The 17500-nt window shown below is 47.5% G+C and overlaps 1 protein-coding gene across 4 annotated transcripts in view; it reads right to left on the bottom strand.

The window, feature by feature from the left end:
* The window catches only part of LOC143747545 (uncharacterized), a 55125-nt gene that overhangs the window by 35861 nt on the left and 1764 nt on the right, over positions 1–17500 (bottom strand). For all 4 annotated transcript variants that reach the window (XR_013206756.1, XM_077240353.1, XM_077240355.1 and 1 more), the window contains exons 2-13: positions 13686–13796; positions 13374–13481; positions 12290–12400; positions 9582–9692; positions 8551–8661; positions 6263–6373; positions 6071–6181; positions 5280–5390; positions 4782–4892; positions 4433–4543; positions 4264–4365; positions 4052–4150 (exon numbers count right to left, since the gene is read on the bottom strand). Coding sequence is in view for 3 of the 4 variants with exons in the window: in XM_077240353.1 (XP_077096468.1) it covers positions 4052–4150; positions 4264–4365; positions 4433–4543; positions 4782–4892; positions 5280–5390; positions 6071–6181; positions 6263–6373; positions 8551–8661; positions 9582–9692; positions 12290–12400; positions 13374–13481; positions 13686–13796 (1308 nt within the window). In the remaining variant the exon portion in view is untranslated. The remainder of the gene's footprint in view (positions 1–4051; positions 4151–4263; positions 4366–4432; positions 4544–4781; positions 4893–5279; positions 5391–6070; positions 6182–6262; positions 6374–8550; positions 8662–9581; positions 9693–12289; positions 12401–13373; positions 13482–13685; positions 13797–17500) is intronic.

Genomic DNA, 17500 nt, shown 5'->3' with positions numbered 1-17500 from the left:
TCAGCTGACTGGCCAGCTGAGTGGCGTGTTTAGCGTGTTGTATGTCGGGTGTGAGCGTCACCTGACTGGCCAGCTGTGTGGCGTGTTTAGCGTGTTGTATGTCGGGTGTGAGCGTCACCTTACTGGCCAGCTGTGTGGCGTGTTTAGCGTGTTGTATGTCGGGTGTGAGCGTCACCTGACTGGCCAGCTGTGTGGCGTGTTTAGCGTGTTGTATGTCGGGTGTGAGCTTCACCTTACTGGCCAGCTGTGTGGCGTGTTTAGCGTGTTGTATGTCGGGTGTGAGCGTCACCTTACTGGCCAGCTGTGTGGCGTGTTTAGCGTGTTGTATGTCGGGTGTGAGCGTCACCTGACTGGCCAGCTGTGTGGAGTGTTTAGCGTGTTGTATGTCGGGTGTGAGCGTCACCTGACTGGCCAGCTGTGTGGCGTGTTTAGCGTGTTGTATGTCGGGTGTGAGCGTCACCTTACTGGCCAGCTGTGTGGCGTGTTTAGCGTGTTGTATGTCGGGTGTGAGCGTCACCTGACTGGCCAGCTGTGTGGAGTGTTTAGCGTGTTGTATGTCGGGTGTGAGCGTCACCTGACTGGCCAGCTGTGTGGCGTGTTTAGCGTGTTGTATGTCGGGTGTGAGCGTCACCTGACTGGCCAGCTGTGTGGCGTGTTTAGCCTGTTGTATGTCGGGTGTGAGTGTCACCTGACTGGCCAGCTGTGTGGCGTGTTTAGCGTGTTGTATGTCGGGTGTGAGCATCACCTTACTGGCCAGCTGTGTGGCGTGTTTAGCGTGTTGTATGTCGGGTGTGAGCGTCACCTGACTGGCCAGCTGTGTGGAGTGTTTAGCGTGTTGTATGTCGGGTGTGAGCGTCACCTTACTGGCCAGCTGTGTGGAGTGTTTAGCGTGTTGTATGTCGGGTGTGAGCGTCACCTGACTGGCCAGCTGTGTGGCGTGTTTAGCCTGTTGTATGTCGGGTGTGAGCGTCACCTGACTGGCCAGCTGTGTGGAGTGTTTAGCGTGTTGTATGTCGGGTGTGAGCGTCACCTGACTGGCCAGCTGTGTGGCGTGTTTAGCGTGTTGTATGTCGGGTGTGAGCGTCACCTGACTGGCCAGCTGTGTGGCGTGTTTAGCGTGTTGTATGTCGGGTGTGAGCGTCACCTGACTGGCCAGCTGTGTGTCGTGTTTAGCGTGTTGTATGTCGGGTATGAGAGTCACCTGACTGGCCAGCTGTGTGGCGTGTTTAGCGTGTTGTATGTCGGGTGTGAGCGTCACCTGACTGGCCAGCTGTGTGGCGTGTTTAGCGTGTTGTATGTCGGGTGTGAGCGTCACCTGACTGGCCAGCTGAGTGGCGTGTTTAGCGTGTTGTATGTCGGGTGTGAGCGTCACCTGACTGGCCAGCTGTGTGACGTGTTTAGCGTGTTGTATGTCGGGTGTGAGCGTCACCTGACTGGCCAGCTGTGTGGCGTGTTTAGCGTGTTGTATGTCGGGTGTGAGCGTCACCTGACTGGCCAGCTGTGTGGCGTGTTTAGCCTGTTGTATGTCGGGTGTGAGCGTCACCTGACTGGCCAGCTGTGTGGAGTGTTTAGCGTGTTGTATGTCGGGTGTGAGCGTCACCTGACTGGCCAGCTGTGTGGCGTGTTTAGCCTGTTGTATGTCGGGTGTGAGCGTCACCTGACTGGCCAGCTGTGTGGCGTGTTTAGCGAGTTGTATGTCGGGTGTGAGCGTCACCTGACTGGGCAGCTGTGTGGCGTGTTTAGCCTGTTGTATGTCGGGTGTGAGCGTCACCTGACTGGCCAGCTGTGTGGAGTGTTTAGCGTGTTGTATGTCGGGTGTGAGCGTCACCTGACTGGCCAGCTGTGTGGCGTGTTTAGCGTGTTGTATGTCGGGTGTGAGCGTCACCTTACTGGCCAGCTGTGTGGCGTGTTTAGCGTGTTGTATGTCGGGTGTGAGCGTCACCTGACTGGCCAGCTGTGTGGAGTGTTTAGCGTGTTGTATGTCGGGTGTGAGCGTCACCTGACTGGCCAGCTGTGTGGCGTGTTTAGCGAGTTGTATGTCGGGTGTGAGCGTCACCTGACTGGGCAGCTGTGTGGCGTGTTTAGCCTGTTGTATGTCGGGTGTGAGCGTCACCTGACTGGCCAGCTGTGTGGCGTGTTTAGCGAGTTGTATGTCGGGTGTGAGCGTCACCTGACTGGGCAGCTGTGTGGCGTGTTTAGCCTGTTGTATGTCGGGTGTGAGCGTCACCTGACTGGCCAGCTGTGTGGCGTGTTTAGCGTGTTGTATGTCGGGTGTGAGCGTCACCTGACTGGCCAGCTGTGTGGCGTGTTTAGCCTGTTGTATGTCGGGTGTGAGCGTCACCTGACTGGCCAGCTGTGTGGCGTGTTTAGCGTGTTGTATGTCGGGTGTGAGCGTCACCTTAATGGCCAGCTGTGTGGCGTGTTTAGCGTGTTGTATGTCGGGTATGAGCTTCACCTGACTGGCCAGCTGTGTGGCGTGTTTAGCGTGTTGTATGTCGGGTGTGAGCGTCACCTGACTGGCCAGCTGTGTGGCATGTTTAGCCTGTTGTATATCGGGTGTGAGCGTCACCTGACTGGCCAGCTGTGTGGAGTGTTTAGCGTGTTGTATGTCGGGTGTGAGCGTCACCTGACTGGGCAGCTGTGTGGCGTGTTTAGCCTGTTGTATGTCGGGTGTGAGCGTCACCTGACTGGCCAGCTGTGTGGCGTGTTTAGCGTGTTGTATGTCGGGTGTGAGCGTCACCTTACTGGCCAGCTGTGTGGCGTGTTTAGCGTGTTGTATGTCGGGTATGAGCTTCACCTGACTGGCCAGCTGTGTGGCGTGTTTAGCGTGTTGTATGTCGGGTGTGAGCGTCACCTGACTGGCCAGCTGTGTGGCGTGTTTAGCCTGTTGTATGTCGGGTGTGAGCGTCACCTGACTGGCCAGCTGTGTGGCGTGTTTAGCGTGTTGTATGTCGGGTGTGAGCGTCACCTGACTGGCCAGCTGTGTGGCGTGTTTAGCCTGTTGTATGTCGGGTGTGAGCGTCACCTGACTGGCCAGCTGTGTGGCGTGTTTAGCGTGTTGTATGTCGGGTGTGAGCGTCACCTTACTGGCCAGCTGTGTGGCGTGTTTAGCGTGTTGTATGTCGGGTATGAGCTTCACCTGACTGGCCAGCTGTGTGGCGTGTTTAGCGTGTTGTATGTCGGGTGTGAGCGTCACCTGACTGGCCAGCTGTGTGGCGTGTTTAGCCTGTTGTATGTCGGGTGTGAGCGTCACCTGACTGGCCAGCTGTGTGGCGTGTTTAGCGTGTTGTATGTCGGGTGTGAGCGTCACCTGACTGGCCAGCTGTGTGGCGTGTTTAGCGTGTTGTATGTCGGGTGTGAGCTTCACCTGACTGGCCAGCTGTGTGGCGTGTTTAGCGTGTTGTATGTCGGGTGTGAGCGTCACCTGACTGGCCAGCTGTGTGGCGTGTTTAGCCTGTTGTATGTCGGGTGTGAGCGTCACCTGACTGGCCAGCTGTGTGGCGTGTTTAGCGTGTTGTATGTCGGGTGTGAGCGTCACCTGACTGGCCAGCTGTGTGGCGTGTTTAGCCTGTTGTATGTCGGGTGTGAGCGTCACCTGACTGGCCAGCTGTGTGGCGTGTTTAGCGTGTTGTATGTCGGGTGTGAGCGTCACCTTACTGGCCAGCTGTGTGGCGTGTTTAGCGTGTTGTATGTCGGGTATGAGCTTCACCTGACTGGCCAGCTGTGTGGCGTGTTTAGCGTGTTGTATGTCGGGTGTGAGCGTCACCTGACTGGCCAGCTGTGTGGAGTGTTTAGCGTGTTGTATGTCGGGTGTGAGCGTCACCTGACTGGCCAGCTGTGTGGCGTGTTTAGCGTGTTGTATGTCGGGTGTGAGCGTCACCTGACTGGCCAGCTGTGTGGCGTGTTTAGCGTGTTGTATGTCGGGTGTGAGCGTCACCTGACTGGCCAGCTGTGTGGCGTGTTTAGCGTGTTGTATGTCGGGTGTGAGCGTCACCTGACTGGCCAGCTGTGTGGCATGTTTAGCGTGTTGTATGTCGGGTGTGAGCGTCACCTGACTGGCCAGCTGTGTGGCGTGTTTAGCGTGTTGTATGTCGGGTCGCTGCAGAAGCTCTCGCTGGTCAAACGCCTGCGCTTTACTCCTGTAGGCCACCTGTGAGGAGACACACATTACTCATGACATCTAAACACTAGTGTGTATGTGTGTGTGTGTATATGTGTGTCTGTGTGTCTGTGTGTGTGTGTGTGTGTGTGTGCGTCACTCACGTCACTGGCGAGTTTGCTGGCGTGAGCAGCGTTCAGGATGTCGGGTCTGTCGGTCACATCACTGTATTTATGAAGTTCCTCTTTCCCTCTGCGATACTCAACCTTCAGCAACACAACAGAGCTCAGTTTCACCTGTGTGTGTGTGTGTGTGTGTGTGTGTGTGTCTTACCTCGCTCTGGTGTTTGTTGACCTGTATGGCGTGTGTGACGTCAGGAAGATCCTTCATCTGTGTGTAGTTTGACTTGCCTTTCTCTGAGTTAAACTTCTCTTTATAGAGTTTCTACAGAGAGAATATTGATTATACACACAATACAACACTATAACACACACAGGCACACTTTCTTACATATACACTCACACACATACTCACACAGACACTCAAATTCAAACTCACACACTCTCACACACTCACACACACACACACACACACACACACACACACACATTCACACTCTCTTCTACACACTCTAACAGACACACACACACACACACTCTCACAATAATACACACAGACTCACGTCACTCTGCTGTTTGGACACTTCTTTAGCGAACAGCGTCTCGATGGTCTGCGGCATCTGAGCGTAGAGACACACCTGAGCGTCCGGTTTACCCGAGTCCTTATAGCTATTCTGCACACACACACACAGTCAGTCAGTCAGTGAGTCTGTTTCACACACACAGACACACAGTTTCTGACGAACGTGAGTGTGTGTGTGTCAGTGGTGTGAGTGTGTGTACCTGACTGTAGAGTTGTGTGTGTGTGTGTGTGTGTGTGTGAGTGTGTGTTTACCTAACTGTAGAGGTGTGTGTGTGTGTGTACCTGACTGTTGAGGTGTGTGTGTGTGTGTGTGTGTGTGTGTGTGTGTGTGTGTGTGTGTGTGTGTGTGTGTGTGTGTGTGTGTGTGTGTGTGTGTAACTGACTGTAGAGGTGTGTGTGTGTGTGTGTGTGTGTGTGTGTGTGTGTGTGTGTGTGTGTGTGTGTGTGTGTGTGTGTGTGTGTGTGTGTGTGTGTGTACCTGACTGTAGAGGTGTGTGAGCTCGCGGGCGTGTTGTGTCTCACTGGTTTGAGGCAGACGGGAGTAAAGGCAGTTCTGCATGTCCTTTTTTCCATCCGCCTTATATTTATTCTACAATCAAACATTATTAAGCATTTAAAGCGATAAACGACAAAACTGATGTGAGTGTTATTATAGTTATCGTTATAGTTATGTCAAAGTTATAATTTTGTCATAGTTAAATTTAGTTATTACTGTCAGTTATTATAGTTAATGTTAAACGTATTGTTATTGCTATTATATGTTATAGTTATATCTCTCATTATAGTTACTGTTATTGTTAAAGTTATAGAGCTCATTATTGTTATGATTTAGTTATTGTTATTATTAGAGTTCACTGTCCTGTGGATCCGTCAGACAGTGTGTGTTCGTCTCTCAAGATGATTAGTTTGTTTGTATTAAGATGCTTTAAATCCAAACTAATCCTGTAAAATTAGTCATGCTTTCAGACACACGTGCCAAAAGTAACCGAATATCCGTCAGTCTGAAGATGAAGATGAGGATGAGAAAGAGGATGAAGAAGATGAGGATGAGGAAGAGGAGGAGGAAGAGGAGGATTAAGAAGAGGAGGATTAAGAAGAGGAGGAGGATGAGGAAGAGGAAAATGATGAAGAGGATGAGGAAGAGGATGAGGATAAGGAAGAGGCTGATAAGGAGGATGAGGAAGAGGATGAAGAAGATGAGGATGAGGAAGAGGATGAGGAAGAGGATGAGGAAGATGATGAGGATGAGGAAGAGGATGAGTGCATCACCTCACTAATGAGCGGCGTCAGCTCCTTCACAAACTGTGTGTGCAGCGTCTCAGGCATCTGAGAGTACACACACTGAGACAGATCCTCCTGAGTCTCTCTGCGGTACTGATTCTACAACACACACACACACACATACAAATCATCATCACACACACACACACAGGTCAATCACTCATACACACATGTACGTACGTCACTCTGAAGATCCGCCATCTGTTTGGCGAACTGCGTCTCCTGTGTTTGCGGCAGCTGAGAGTAAATACTGCTGGAGTTCTCCTGTTTGCAGCTCCGCTTGTACTTATTCTGAGGGGAAACAATAACAGAGTCATGATATAAAACGAATCAAAGACTCATGATATGAGACGATTCACAGAGTCAAGATATGAAACTATTCACTGAGTCATGACATGAGACGATTCACTTATTCAAAGTAGTAAAGTAAGTAAAATACATTTATTTGTCCCCGTGAGGAAATTTGTTTGCATGGCTATCAGGTAGGCATTACAACATACATCATACACCAAAGGAGAACCTTTAAACATACAAAGACACATACTAATACACTTAACACATATTTACCCATACCCCGCACTTTGCTACCGATTAAATTAGGCATATCAGACCAGCTAAGTATCCTACTTATTTAACTTACATGTTTAAAAACTTAATTGCTTGAGGCACAAATGAAGATTTTGATCTATTTTTCTATTCATGACATAAAACAATTCACAGAGTCATCATATGAAACCTGTGCCTAGACACGACCACAACGCATGATGTAGTCAGCCGCATACGGGCCGTATCCAGATCAGATGGTGGACCTGTGCCTAGACACGACCACAACGCATGATGTAGTCAGCCGGATCCGGGCCGTATCCAGATCAGATGGTGAACCTGCGTCTAGACACGACCACAACTCATGATGTAGTCGCGCGGATCCGGGCCGTATCCAGATCAGATGGAGGACCTGTGCCTAGACACGACCACAACGCATGATGTAGTCAGCCGGATCCGGGCCGTATCCAGATCAGATGGTGGACCTGCGCCTAGACACGACCACAACTCATGATGTAGCCAGCCGGATCCGGGCCGTATCCAGATCAGATGGAGGACCTCGCCTAGACACGACCACAACACATGATGTAGTCAGCCGGATCCGGGCCATATCCAGATCAGATGGTGGACCTGCGTCTAGACACGACCACAACACATGATGTAGCCAGCCGGATCCGGGCCGTATCCAGATCAGATGGAGGACCTGCGCCTAGACACGACCACAACACATGATGTAGTCAGCCGCATCCGGGCCATATCCAGATCAGATGGTGGATCTGCGTCTAGACACGACCACAACTCATGATGTAGCCAGCCGGATCCGGGCCGTATCCAGATCAGATGGAGGACCTGCGCCTAGACACGACCACAACACATGATGTAGTCAGCCGCATCCGGGCTGTATCCAGATCAGATGGTGGACCTGCACCTAGACACAACCATAACACATAATGTAATCAGCCGAATCCGGGCCGTATCCAGATAAGATGGTGGACCTGCACCTAGACACGACCACAACGCATGATGTAGTCAGCCGGATCCGGGCCGGATCCAGATCAGATGGAGGACCTGTGCCTAAACACGACCACAACGCATGATGTAGTCAGCCGGATCCGGGCCGGATCCAGATCAGATGGTGGACCTGCACCTAGACACGACCACAACGCATGATGTAGTCAGCCGAATCCGGGCCGTATCCAGATCAGATGGAGGACCTGCGTCTAGACACGACAACAACCCATGATGTAGTCAGCCGGATCCGGGCCGTATCCAGATCAGATGGAGGACCTGCGCCTAGACACGACCACAACGTATCCCTGAAGTGTCAGCAGAGATTGTGTCCACTATACTCTCCCCGGTGAAGACCTCATCGACACGACAGCCATCGGCACTGATCCTCAACAAACTCATCTCCGTACCGGCGTGACACTGATCTTCAACCAGATGGAACTTGGATCCAATCTGACTTCTGACCTGTAATGCTGCGTGAATCATAATCATACACTGTTCGTTCGTTCGTTGGCCAGAGGAGAACTGGCCCCCCGACTGAGCCTGGTTTCTCCCAAAGTTTATTTCTCCAATCAGTCACTGAGTTTTGGTTCCTTCACTGTCGCCGTTGGCTTATGTCTTGCTTAGTTGGGGACACTTAATATTCAACAATATTATTGATCTGCCCGCATTGACACCATTGTATGAGAACTGATCTGAGCTGGACGATGACATCACTGTTTTCTCCAGAGCGGCTATATATATATACTTTAACTAAATATATACTAAATATATACTTTAACTATTTTGAGTGTGTGTGTGTGTGTGTGTGTGTGTGTGTGTGTGTGAGAGAGAGAGAGTGTGTGAGAGAGAGAGTGTGTGTGTGTGTGTGTGAGAGAGAGTGTGTGTGTTTGTGTGTGTGTGCGAATCACACTCACCTCGCTCTGCAGTTCAGAGGCGTGTCTGGCGTGTTGAGTCTCAGTCGTCTCTGGCAAAAGGGAGTACAGACTCACAGAGGCCTCTTTCTTTGCCTCCTCCTTGTATTTCCTCTGAAATGAAAGCGAATGTTGACACCTTGATCCTGACACACGCGTCACATGGCTGACACACACACGGCTGACTCACAGCTGTCACACGGATGTCACACACACAGCTGACAAACGGCTGACTCACAGCTGTCACACGGCTGACACACACACAGCTGACAAACGGCTGACTCACAGCTGTCACACGGCTGACACACACACGGCTGACTCACAGCTGTCACACGGATGTCACGCACACAGCTGACAAACGGCTGACTCACAGCTGTCACACGGCTGACTCACAGCTGTCACACGGCTGACACACACACGGCTGTCACACACGGCTGACTCACGGCTCACACACGGCTCACACACGGCTCACACACGGCTCACACACGGTTCACACACGGCTGACTCACAGCTGTCACACGGCTGACACACACACGGCTGTCACACGGCTGACACACACACGGCTGACTCACAGCTGTCACACGGCTGACACACACGGCTGACTCACAGCTGTCACACGGCTGACACACACACGGCTGTCACACGGCTGACACACACACGGCTGACTCACGGCTCACACACAGCTGACACACGGTTCACACACGGCTGACACACGGCTCACACATGGCTAACTCACGGCTCACACACGGCTGACACACGGCTCACACATGGCTGACACATGCGTGACACGCAGCTGTCACACACATGGCTGACACGCGGTTCACACGCGGCTGACACACACACGGCTGACACATGGCTGACACACGGCTCACACATGGCTAACTCAAGGCTCACACACGGCTGACACACGGCTCACACATGGCTGACACATGCGTGACACACGGCTGTCACACACATGGCTGACACGCGGTTCACACAAGGCTGACACACATGGCTGACACACGGCTGACTCGCGGCTCATGTGAGCGCAGTACCTGACTCAGGAGGTCGGTGGCGTCTCTGGCGTGTTGGGTCTCCTGAGTCTCCGGCAGCAGTGAATACAGAGCGCTGGATGCCTGCTTCTTCCCGGCTTCTGTATACTTACTCTGAAAAACACAAACACACTGATGAATCATGGGTAATCAGGTCTCACTGTACTGAGACCCAAACCTGCAGACATAAAAAATAAATAAACATAGATAAAGAAATAAATGTTATAATTTACATAGTTAACATGAATAATTAATTTTTACTTACATTTAATCCTGATTTGTATCACTTAGAGCTATCAATGAGCTCTGGACCAATGACACACAGGAGCTACACAAGGACCGCCTCCCTCATTTACATAATTACATTTTTAATTTCTGCAGGTTTGGGCCCCTATATCACTGTATATTTAATGGGTTAATGTTCTTATATTCCCCATATTAGCATGTGAGTGTTGGACATGTCTCTATAAGAGCTGTCATTTATTACATTAAAATTGAATTAAGCGCAGTATGTGCAGAGTAATCAAATTAATAGCATACATCAGTATTTACTAAGACCGCTGCTGTTCACTCTGTACATGCTACCGTTAGGAGATATCATTAGGAAGCATGGCATTAGTTTTCACTGTTATGCTGATGATACTCAGCTCTATTTTTCTTCCAAACCTAACGAAACTCACCAATTCACAAAATTATCGGAACGCATAGCTGATAGTAATTTCCTACTACTTAATTCTGAAAAAACAGAGATTCTAATTATTGGACAAAAAACTTCCTCAAGTAATAACCTAGAATACTGTCTAACACTTGATGCTGCTCTGTCAAGTCCTCGTCGTCGGTTAGGAACCTGTGTGTGTGTGTGTGTGTGTGTGTGTGTGTGTGCTCTTTGATAGCAATCTCTCATTTGAAAGTCACGTGTCTAGTGTCTGTAAAACCGCATTTTTCCATCTTAAAAATATATCTAAATTACATCATATGCTCTCAATGAAAAATGCAGAACAGTTAGTTCATGCGTTCATGACATCAAGGCTAGATTATTGTAATGCTCTACTGGGTGGTTGCCCTGCACGCTTAATAAACAAACTACAGCTAGTTCAAAACGCAGCCGCTAGAGTTCTTACCAGAACCAGGAAGTACGACCATATTAGCCCGGTTCTGTCAACACTGCATTGGCTCCCTATTAAACATCGTATACATTTTAAAATATTGCTGATTACTTCCAAAGCACTAAATGGTTTAGCTCCCCAGTACTTGAGCGAGCTCTTAACGCATTATAGTCCTTCACGTCTATTGCGATCTCAAAACTCCGGCCAGTTGATAATACCTAGAATATATAAATCGACTGTTGGCGGTAGATCCTTTTCCTATTTAGCACCAAAACTTTGGAACAATCTTCCTAACATTGTCCGGGAAGCAGACACAGTCTGTCAGTTCAAAGCTAGACTAAAAACACATCTCTTCGACCTGGCATACACATAGAACACTATACATTCCTATTATTTAAATCTGTTAAATGATTATAAGGCTGCATAAATTAGGTCAGCCGGAACCAGGAACACTTCCTATAACACCTGGTGTATTCGCTACATCATAAGAAGGATGGCACCTAACGCTAATTGTAGTCTTTCTGTTTACTCCGAGGTTTACTGTAATCAGCCGGATCCGGGCCGTATCCAGATCAGATGGTGGACCTGCACCTATACACGGCCACAACGCATCCCTGAAGTGTCAGCAGAGATTGTGTCCACTAGACTCTCCCTGTGAAAGCCTCATCGACACGACAGCATCGGCACTGATCCTCAAACTCGTCTCCATACACGCGTGATGACTCCGGTCTTCATATATTTATACTGCAATATTTATACCGATGCAAAAGACTATGTGCGCTAATCATTACCATAGTAAACATGGTAAATATGACCTCTTGAAGGATATCACATAGGCTATCACAATCATGTTTTTATTTTATCAGCCAGTACTTCTCATCTCTTTATACCGGAGTGTCTGATATCCATATTTATCTCTGCAAATGTCATAAAATAAAGCAACTTCGGTTTTTCGAGAGCTTCCTCTGTTTCTCTGACTAAAAATATAACTGTACAGGGACTGTCACTGGAGAGAGTGCTCAAGCTCCTCATGTCGTATTTTTGGTGGAAAATGTAGAAATTATCATTCTTTCTAAATGTGATGTAAATATGTCCTGTGACTAAATAAACAGAAACAGACGTGACTGAATCAGTACGTGTCCTCTTTCTTTTGTGCAATCTTGACACAAGTTAATTAATTATGATCAATGTATCACATTTTATTGTAAACCTGTGATATAGCATCGATGCTTGAGTTTTAAATCTTTAAGTAAACAGTAAAAATTCCAGCAAATGGTCGCTTTTATCATGTTCGTTTTGCAATCTTGCTAGTTTCCAGCTTTCTTTCTGATTAGTTTTCAGATAAAACTTCCATTTGTTGATTATTGATTATTTAGCTTATTATTATTTTAGACTATTTTAGTTGATTATTAGCCCTGCCCGCCCGCTTAAAGCCCTGCTCGCACTGGCCCACAGTGGAGATGAGCATTTCTAATATATTGTAATAATATACATTAATATTGTGGAAGACTGAACAGACAAAAAGTGTTTGACCCGGGGTTAAAGGTGGCCCGGGTTCAGCCAGACTTGGCCCTGGTCCAGCGCAGTGAGTGTGTGTCTGCTCACGTGGCTCTGCAGGTCGGTCAGCGCTCGTGCGAGCTGTGTGTGTGTGGTCTCGGGCAGCTGAGAGTAAAGGCAGACGCAGGCGCTCCTCCTGGCCTCCTCTCGGTATCGGTTCTGGGAAACAGATTGACGGATGTTTAGTGATTCTCTCGTGCGGATGAAACAGTGTGACGAGTGTAGGGTTGGGAATCGGGTGCTTGTTATCAAATTAAAATTTCGATTCCTCTTATTGATTCCTTTGTGAGCATTTCAATATGATTTTAAACAATTCTAACGCAAGATGAATCACGCACTTTTTAATGTGCTGCACACACACATCCAAACCGCACTCACAGAAGGGGGGAGGGGGAGAAGGGGGGGAAGGGGGGAGGAGGGGGAGAAGGGGGGGAGGGGGAGAAGGGGGGGAGAAGCGGGGAAAGGGGGGAGGGGGGAGGGGGAGGGGGGGCTGCTGCTAAACTGTCAACAGATTGAGGTGAGACTGCTGAATATATATATACACCTCTTATCGTTGATTTCTGAGTGCTCACCACTCAGACTCACACACACACACAATTATCTGTGCGTGCTCCTCCCGAACTTTGTTAATAAAACATAATTTGTATCTATTTGTTGAGATTGCAAATTTTTTATCTGTTCTTTTTGAATTACATAGGTTTTACTTTTTTTATAATAATGCTTAAAATGTATGTTAGTTAGGCTAGTTGTTTTTCTATGGTATTTTTAAACCACATTTTTAAGTGTTCTTTAGCCTGTTATTGTTCATGATATTCAGCTACAATTAAATGTTTTGCAATAACTAAATGTGAATGGTATCCAAGTTTGTTTGTTTTTTTACCTAATTGGAAAAGCAGAATCGTTAAAATTAAAACGATACCCAACCCAAGACCTGTGTGTGTGTGGTGTGTGTGTGTGTGTGTGTGTGTGTGTGTGTGTGTGTGTGTGTGTGTGTGTGTGTGTGTGTGTGTGTGTGTGTGGTGTGTGTGTGTGTGTGTGTGTGTCTGTGTGTGTGTGTGTGTGTGTGTGTGTGTGTGTGTGTGTGTGTGTCTGTGTGTGTGTGTGTGTGTGTGTGTGTGTGTGTGTGTGGTACCTCGCTCTGCAGCTCGGAGACTTTAGCAGCGAGCTGTGTCTGTGGCGTCTGCGGGAGCTGAGAGTAAAAGCTGGACGACTGGAGCTTCTTCCCTTTTTTATATCTGACCTGTTGAGCAGAAACACAGATGAGCGTGTGTGTGTGTGTGTGTGTGTGTGTGTGTGTGTGTGTGTGTGTGTGTTTGTGTGTGTGTGTGTGTGTGTGTGTGTGTGTGTGTGTGTGTGTGTGTGTGTGTGTGTGTGTGTGTGTGTGTGTGTGTGTGTGTGTGTGTGTGTGTGTGTGTGTGTGTGAGAGAGAGAAACTCATGAAGACCTCGCTCTGGATCTCTGTGGCGTCTCTTGCGTGTTGCGTGTCTCTGGTTTCTGGGAGTGTGTGATACAGAGACGAGCTGCTCTCCTTCTGAGCCGACTCTCTGTATTTGCTCTGAAACATCAATAAACCTGAATTAATATTCAGTAATATCATTGATTCACTGCACTGACACTATTGGATGAGAACAAACTTCAACTGAACTGAATGAAGACTCAGAAGTTTACATCATTGATTGCGGTTTATTGCTGTGAATGTGAAGCTTTGAAGCGATCTGTATTGTATAAAGCTGTCTAGAAACTGTAGTGATTATCAGTCATGAACACTGTGTGTGTTTCTGAGTGACTCACGAGTGTGTAACTATAGCCTCACTATCAGCTGGAGATACAGGAGCGTTAGAGACGCACAGACTGAGGATATGGACACGTTTCAAAACATGTTCACATGCATGTGGGTTACTGAAGATGAAGATGAGGATGAGGAAGAGGATGAAGAAGAGGATGAAGAAGATGAGGAGGATGAGGAAGAGGAAGATGATGATAAGGAGGATGAGGAAGATGATGAGGAAGAGGAAGATGATGAAGAGGATGATAGGGAGGGTGAGGAAGAGGATAAGGAAGAGGATGATGAGATGATGAGGATGAGGAAGATGAGGATGAGGATGAGGAAGATGAGGAAGAGGATGAGGAAGAGGATGAGGAAGATGAGGATGAGGAAGAGGATGAGAAAGATGAGGATGAGGAAGACGAGGATGAGGAAGAGGATGAGAAAAATGAGGATGAGAAAGATGAGGATGAGGAGGATGAGGAAGATGGGATGAGGAAAAGGGTGAAGAAGATGAGGATGAGGAAGAGGATGAAGAAGAGGATGAAGAAGATGAGGATGAGGAAGAGGATGAAGAAGAGGAGGAGGAGGAGGAAGAGGAAGATGATGAAGAGGATGAGGATGAGGAAGAGGATGATAAGGAGGATGAGGAAGAGGATGAAGAAGATGAGGATGAGGAAGTTGAGGATGAGGAAGACGATGAGGATGAGGAAGAGGATGAGGAAGATGATGAGGATGAGGAAGATGAGGATGAGGAAAAGGATGGGAAAGAGGATGAGGATGAAGAGGATGAGGAAGAGGAGGATGAGGATGAGGAAGATGATGAGGATGAGGAAGAGGATGAGGAAGAGGAGGATGAGGAAGAGGAGGATGAGGAAGAGGATGAGGAAGAGGATGAGGAAGAGGATGAGGAAGAGGAGGATGAGGAAGATGATGAGGAAGATGATGAGGATGAGGAAGAGGAGGATGAGGAAGAGGATGAGGAAGATGATGAGGATGATGAAGATGATGAGGAAGAGGAGGATGAGGAAGAGGAAGATGAGGAAGAGGAAGATGATGATGATGAGGAAGAGGATGGGAAAGAGGACCAGGAAGAGGAAGATGAGGAAGAGGATGAGGAAGAGGAGGATGAGGAAGATGATGAGGATTAGGAAGAGGATGAGGAAGAGGAGGATGAGGAAGATGATGAGGATGAGGAAGAGGATGAGGAAGATGATGATGAAGATGATGAGGAAGAGGAGGATGAGGATGAGGAAGATGATGAGGAAGAGGAGGATGAGGAAGAGGATGGGAAAGAGGACCAGGAAGAGGAAGATGAGGAAGAGGATGAGGAAGAGGAGGATGAGGATGAGGAAGATGATGAGGATGAGGAAGAGGAGGATGAGGAAGAGGATCAGGAAGATGATGAGGAAGATGATGAAGAGGATGGGAAAGAGGACCAGGAAGAGGAAGATGAGGAAGAGGATGAGGAAGAGGAGGATGAGGAAGATGATGAGGATCTGGAAGATGATGAGGATGAGGATGAGGAAGATGATGAAGAGGATGAGGAAGAGGATGAGGTACTAGAGGTATTTCGGATTTCATGGAAGGAGAGCTCGATTGCTTACAGAGAGGCTTTAAAAGCTGCTAGATCTGCTTATTTTTCAACCCTATTAGAAGAAAATAAACATAATCCAAGGTATTTATTTGAAAAAGTGGCTACACTAACGAAAAAGAAAGCTTCAAGCCCAGAAGTTTCCAAGAAACACAGCAGTAATGACTTTATGAACTTCTTCACTTATAAGATCGATAATATCAGGGACAAAACCTGTATTGTATAACTATGCAACCGTCTACTACAGCATCACATCAGGGAGTGCATTATAGTCTCCCTGAGGTAAAATTTGATTCATTCATTGCCATAGGAGAGGAAGAATTTTGCAAACTCGTTGTGTTAGACCCTATACCGACTAAACTACTGAAAGAGATGCTTCCAGAAGTCATAGATCCTCTTCTTAACATCATTAATTCGTCTTTGTCTCTAGGATACGTACCAAAACCCTTTAAGCTGGCTATGATTAAACCGCTTGTTAAAAACACGCAACTTGATCCTGCAGAATTAGTCAATTACAGGCCGATCTCAAATCTGCCTTTTCTGTCAAAGATATTAGAAAAGGCAGTATCCTCACAACTGTGTTCCTTTCTTAAAAGAAATGGTGTCCGTGAGGATTTCCAGTCAGGATTTAGACTGTATCATAGCACTGAGACAGCTCTCATTAGAGTCACAAATGATTTGCTCTTATCATCCGATCGTGGTCGTATCTCTCTATTAGTGTTACTTGATCTTAGTGCTGCATTTGACACCATTGACCACAACATTCTCTTAAATAGATTAGAAAACTATGTTGGCATTAGTGGAATTGCATTAGCATGGTTTAAATCATATTTATCTGACCGCTATCAGTTTGTAGCAGTAAATGAAGAGATGTCTTATCGATCACCAGTTCAGTATGGCGTACCACAAGGCTCAGTACTAGGACCGCTGCTGTTCACTCTGTACATGCTACCGTTAGGAGATATCATTAGGAAGCATGGCATTAGCTTTCACTGTAATGCTGATGATACTCAGCTCTTATTTCTTCCAAACCTAACGAAACTCACCAATTCACAAAATTAACGGAATGCATAGCTGATATAAAAAACTGGATGACTAGTAATTTCCTACTACTAAATTCTGAAAAAACAGAGATTCTAATTATTGGACAAAAAACGTCCACACGTAATAACCTAGAATACTGTCTAACACTTGATGCTGCTCTGTCAAGTCTTCGTCGTCAGTTAGGAACCTGGGTGTGTGTGTGTGTGTGTGTGTGTGGGTGTGTGGGTGTGTGTGTGTGTGTGTGTGCTCTTTGATACCAATCTTTCAATTGAAAGTCATGTGTCTAGTGTCTGTAAAACCGCACTTTTCCATCTTAAAAATATATCTAAATTACGTCATATGCTCTCATTGACAAATGCGGAACAACTAGTTCATGAGTTCATGACATCAAGGCTAGATTATTGTAATGCTCTACTGGGTGCTTGCCCTGCACGCTTAATAAACAAACTACAGCTAGTTCAAAACGCAGCCGCTAGAGTTCTTACCAGAACCAGGAAGTACGACCATATTAGCCCGGTTCTGTCAACACTGCATTGGCTCCCTATTAAACATCGTATAAATTTTAAAATATTGCTGATTACTTACAAAGCACTAAATGGTTTAGCTCCCCAGTACTTGAGCGAGCTCTTAACGCATTATAGTCCTTCACGTCTATTGCGATCTCAAAACTCCGGCCAGTTGATAATACCTAGAATATATAAATCGACTGCTGGCGGTAGATCCTTTTCCTATTTAGCACCAAAACTCTGGAACAATCTTCCTAACATTGTCCGGGAAGCAGACACAGTCTGTCAGTTCAAAGCTAGACTAAAAACACATCTCTTTGACCTAGCATTCACATAACACTCTATAGCCT

Source organism: Siphateles boraxobius, unplaced genomic scaffold (genome assembly GCF_051911475.1).
Source record: "Siphateles boraxobius isolate OS27281-9 unplaced genomic scaffold, OSU_SipBor_1 225, whole genome shotgun sequence".
Classification (NCBI taxonomy): domain Eukaryota; kingdom Metazoa; phylum Chordata; class Actinopteri; order Cypriniformes; family Leuciscidae; genus Siphateles; species Siphateles boraxobius.
This window is presented reverse-complemented; position numbering and strand designations above follow the sequence as displayed.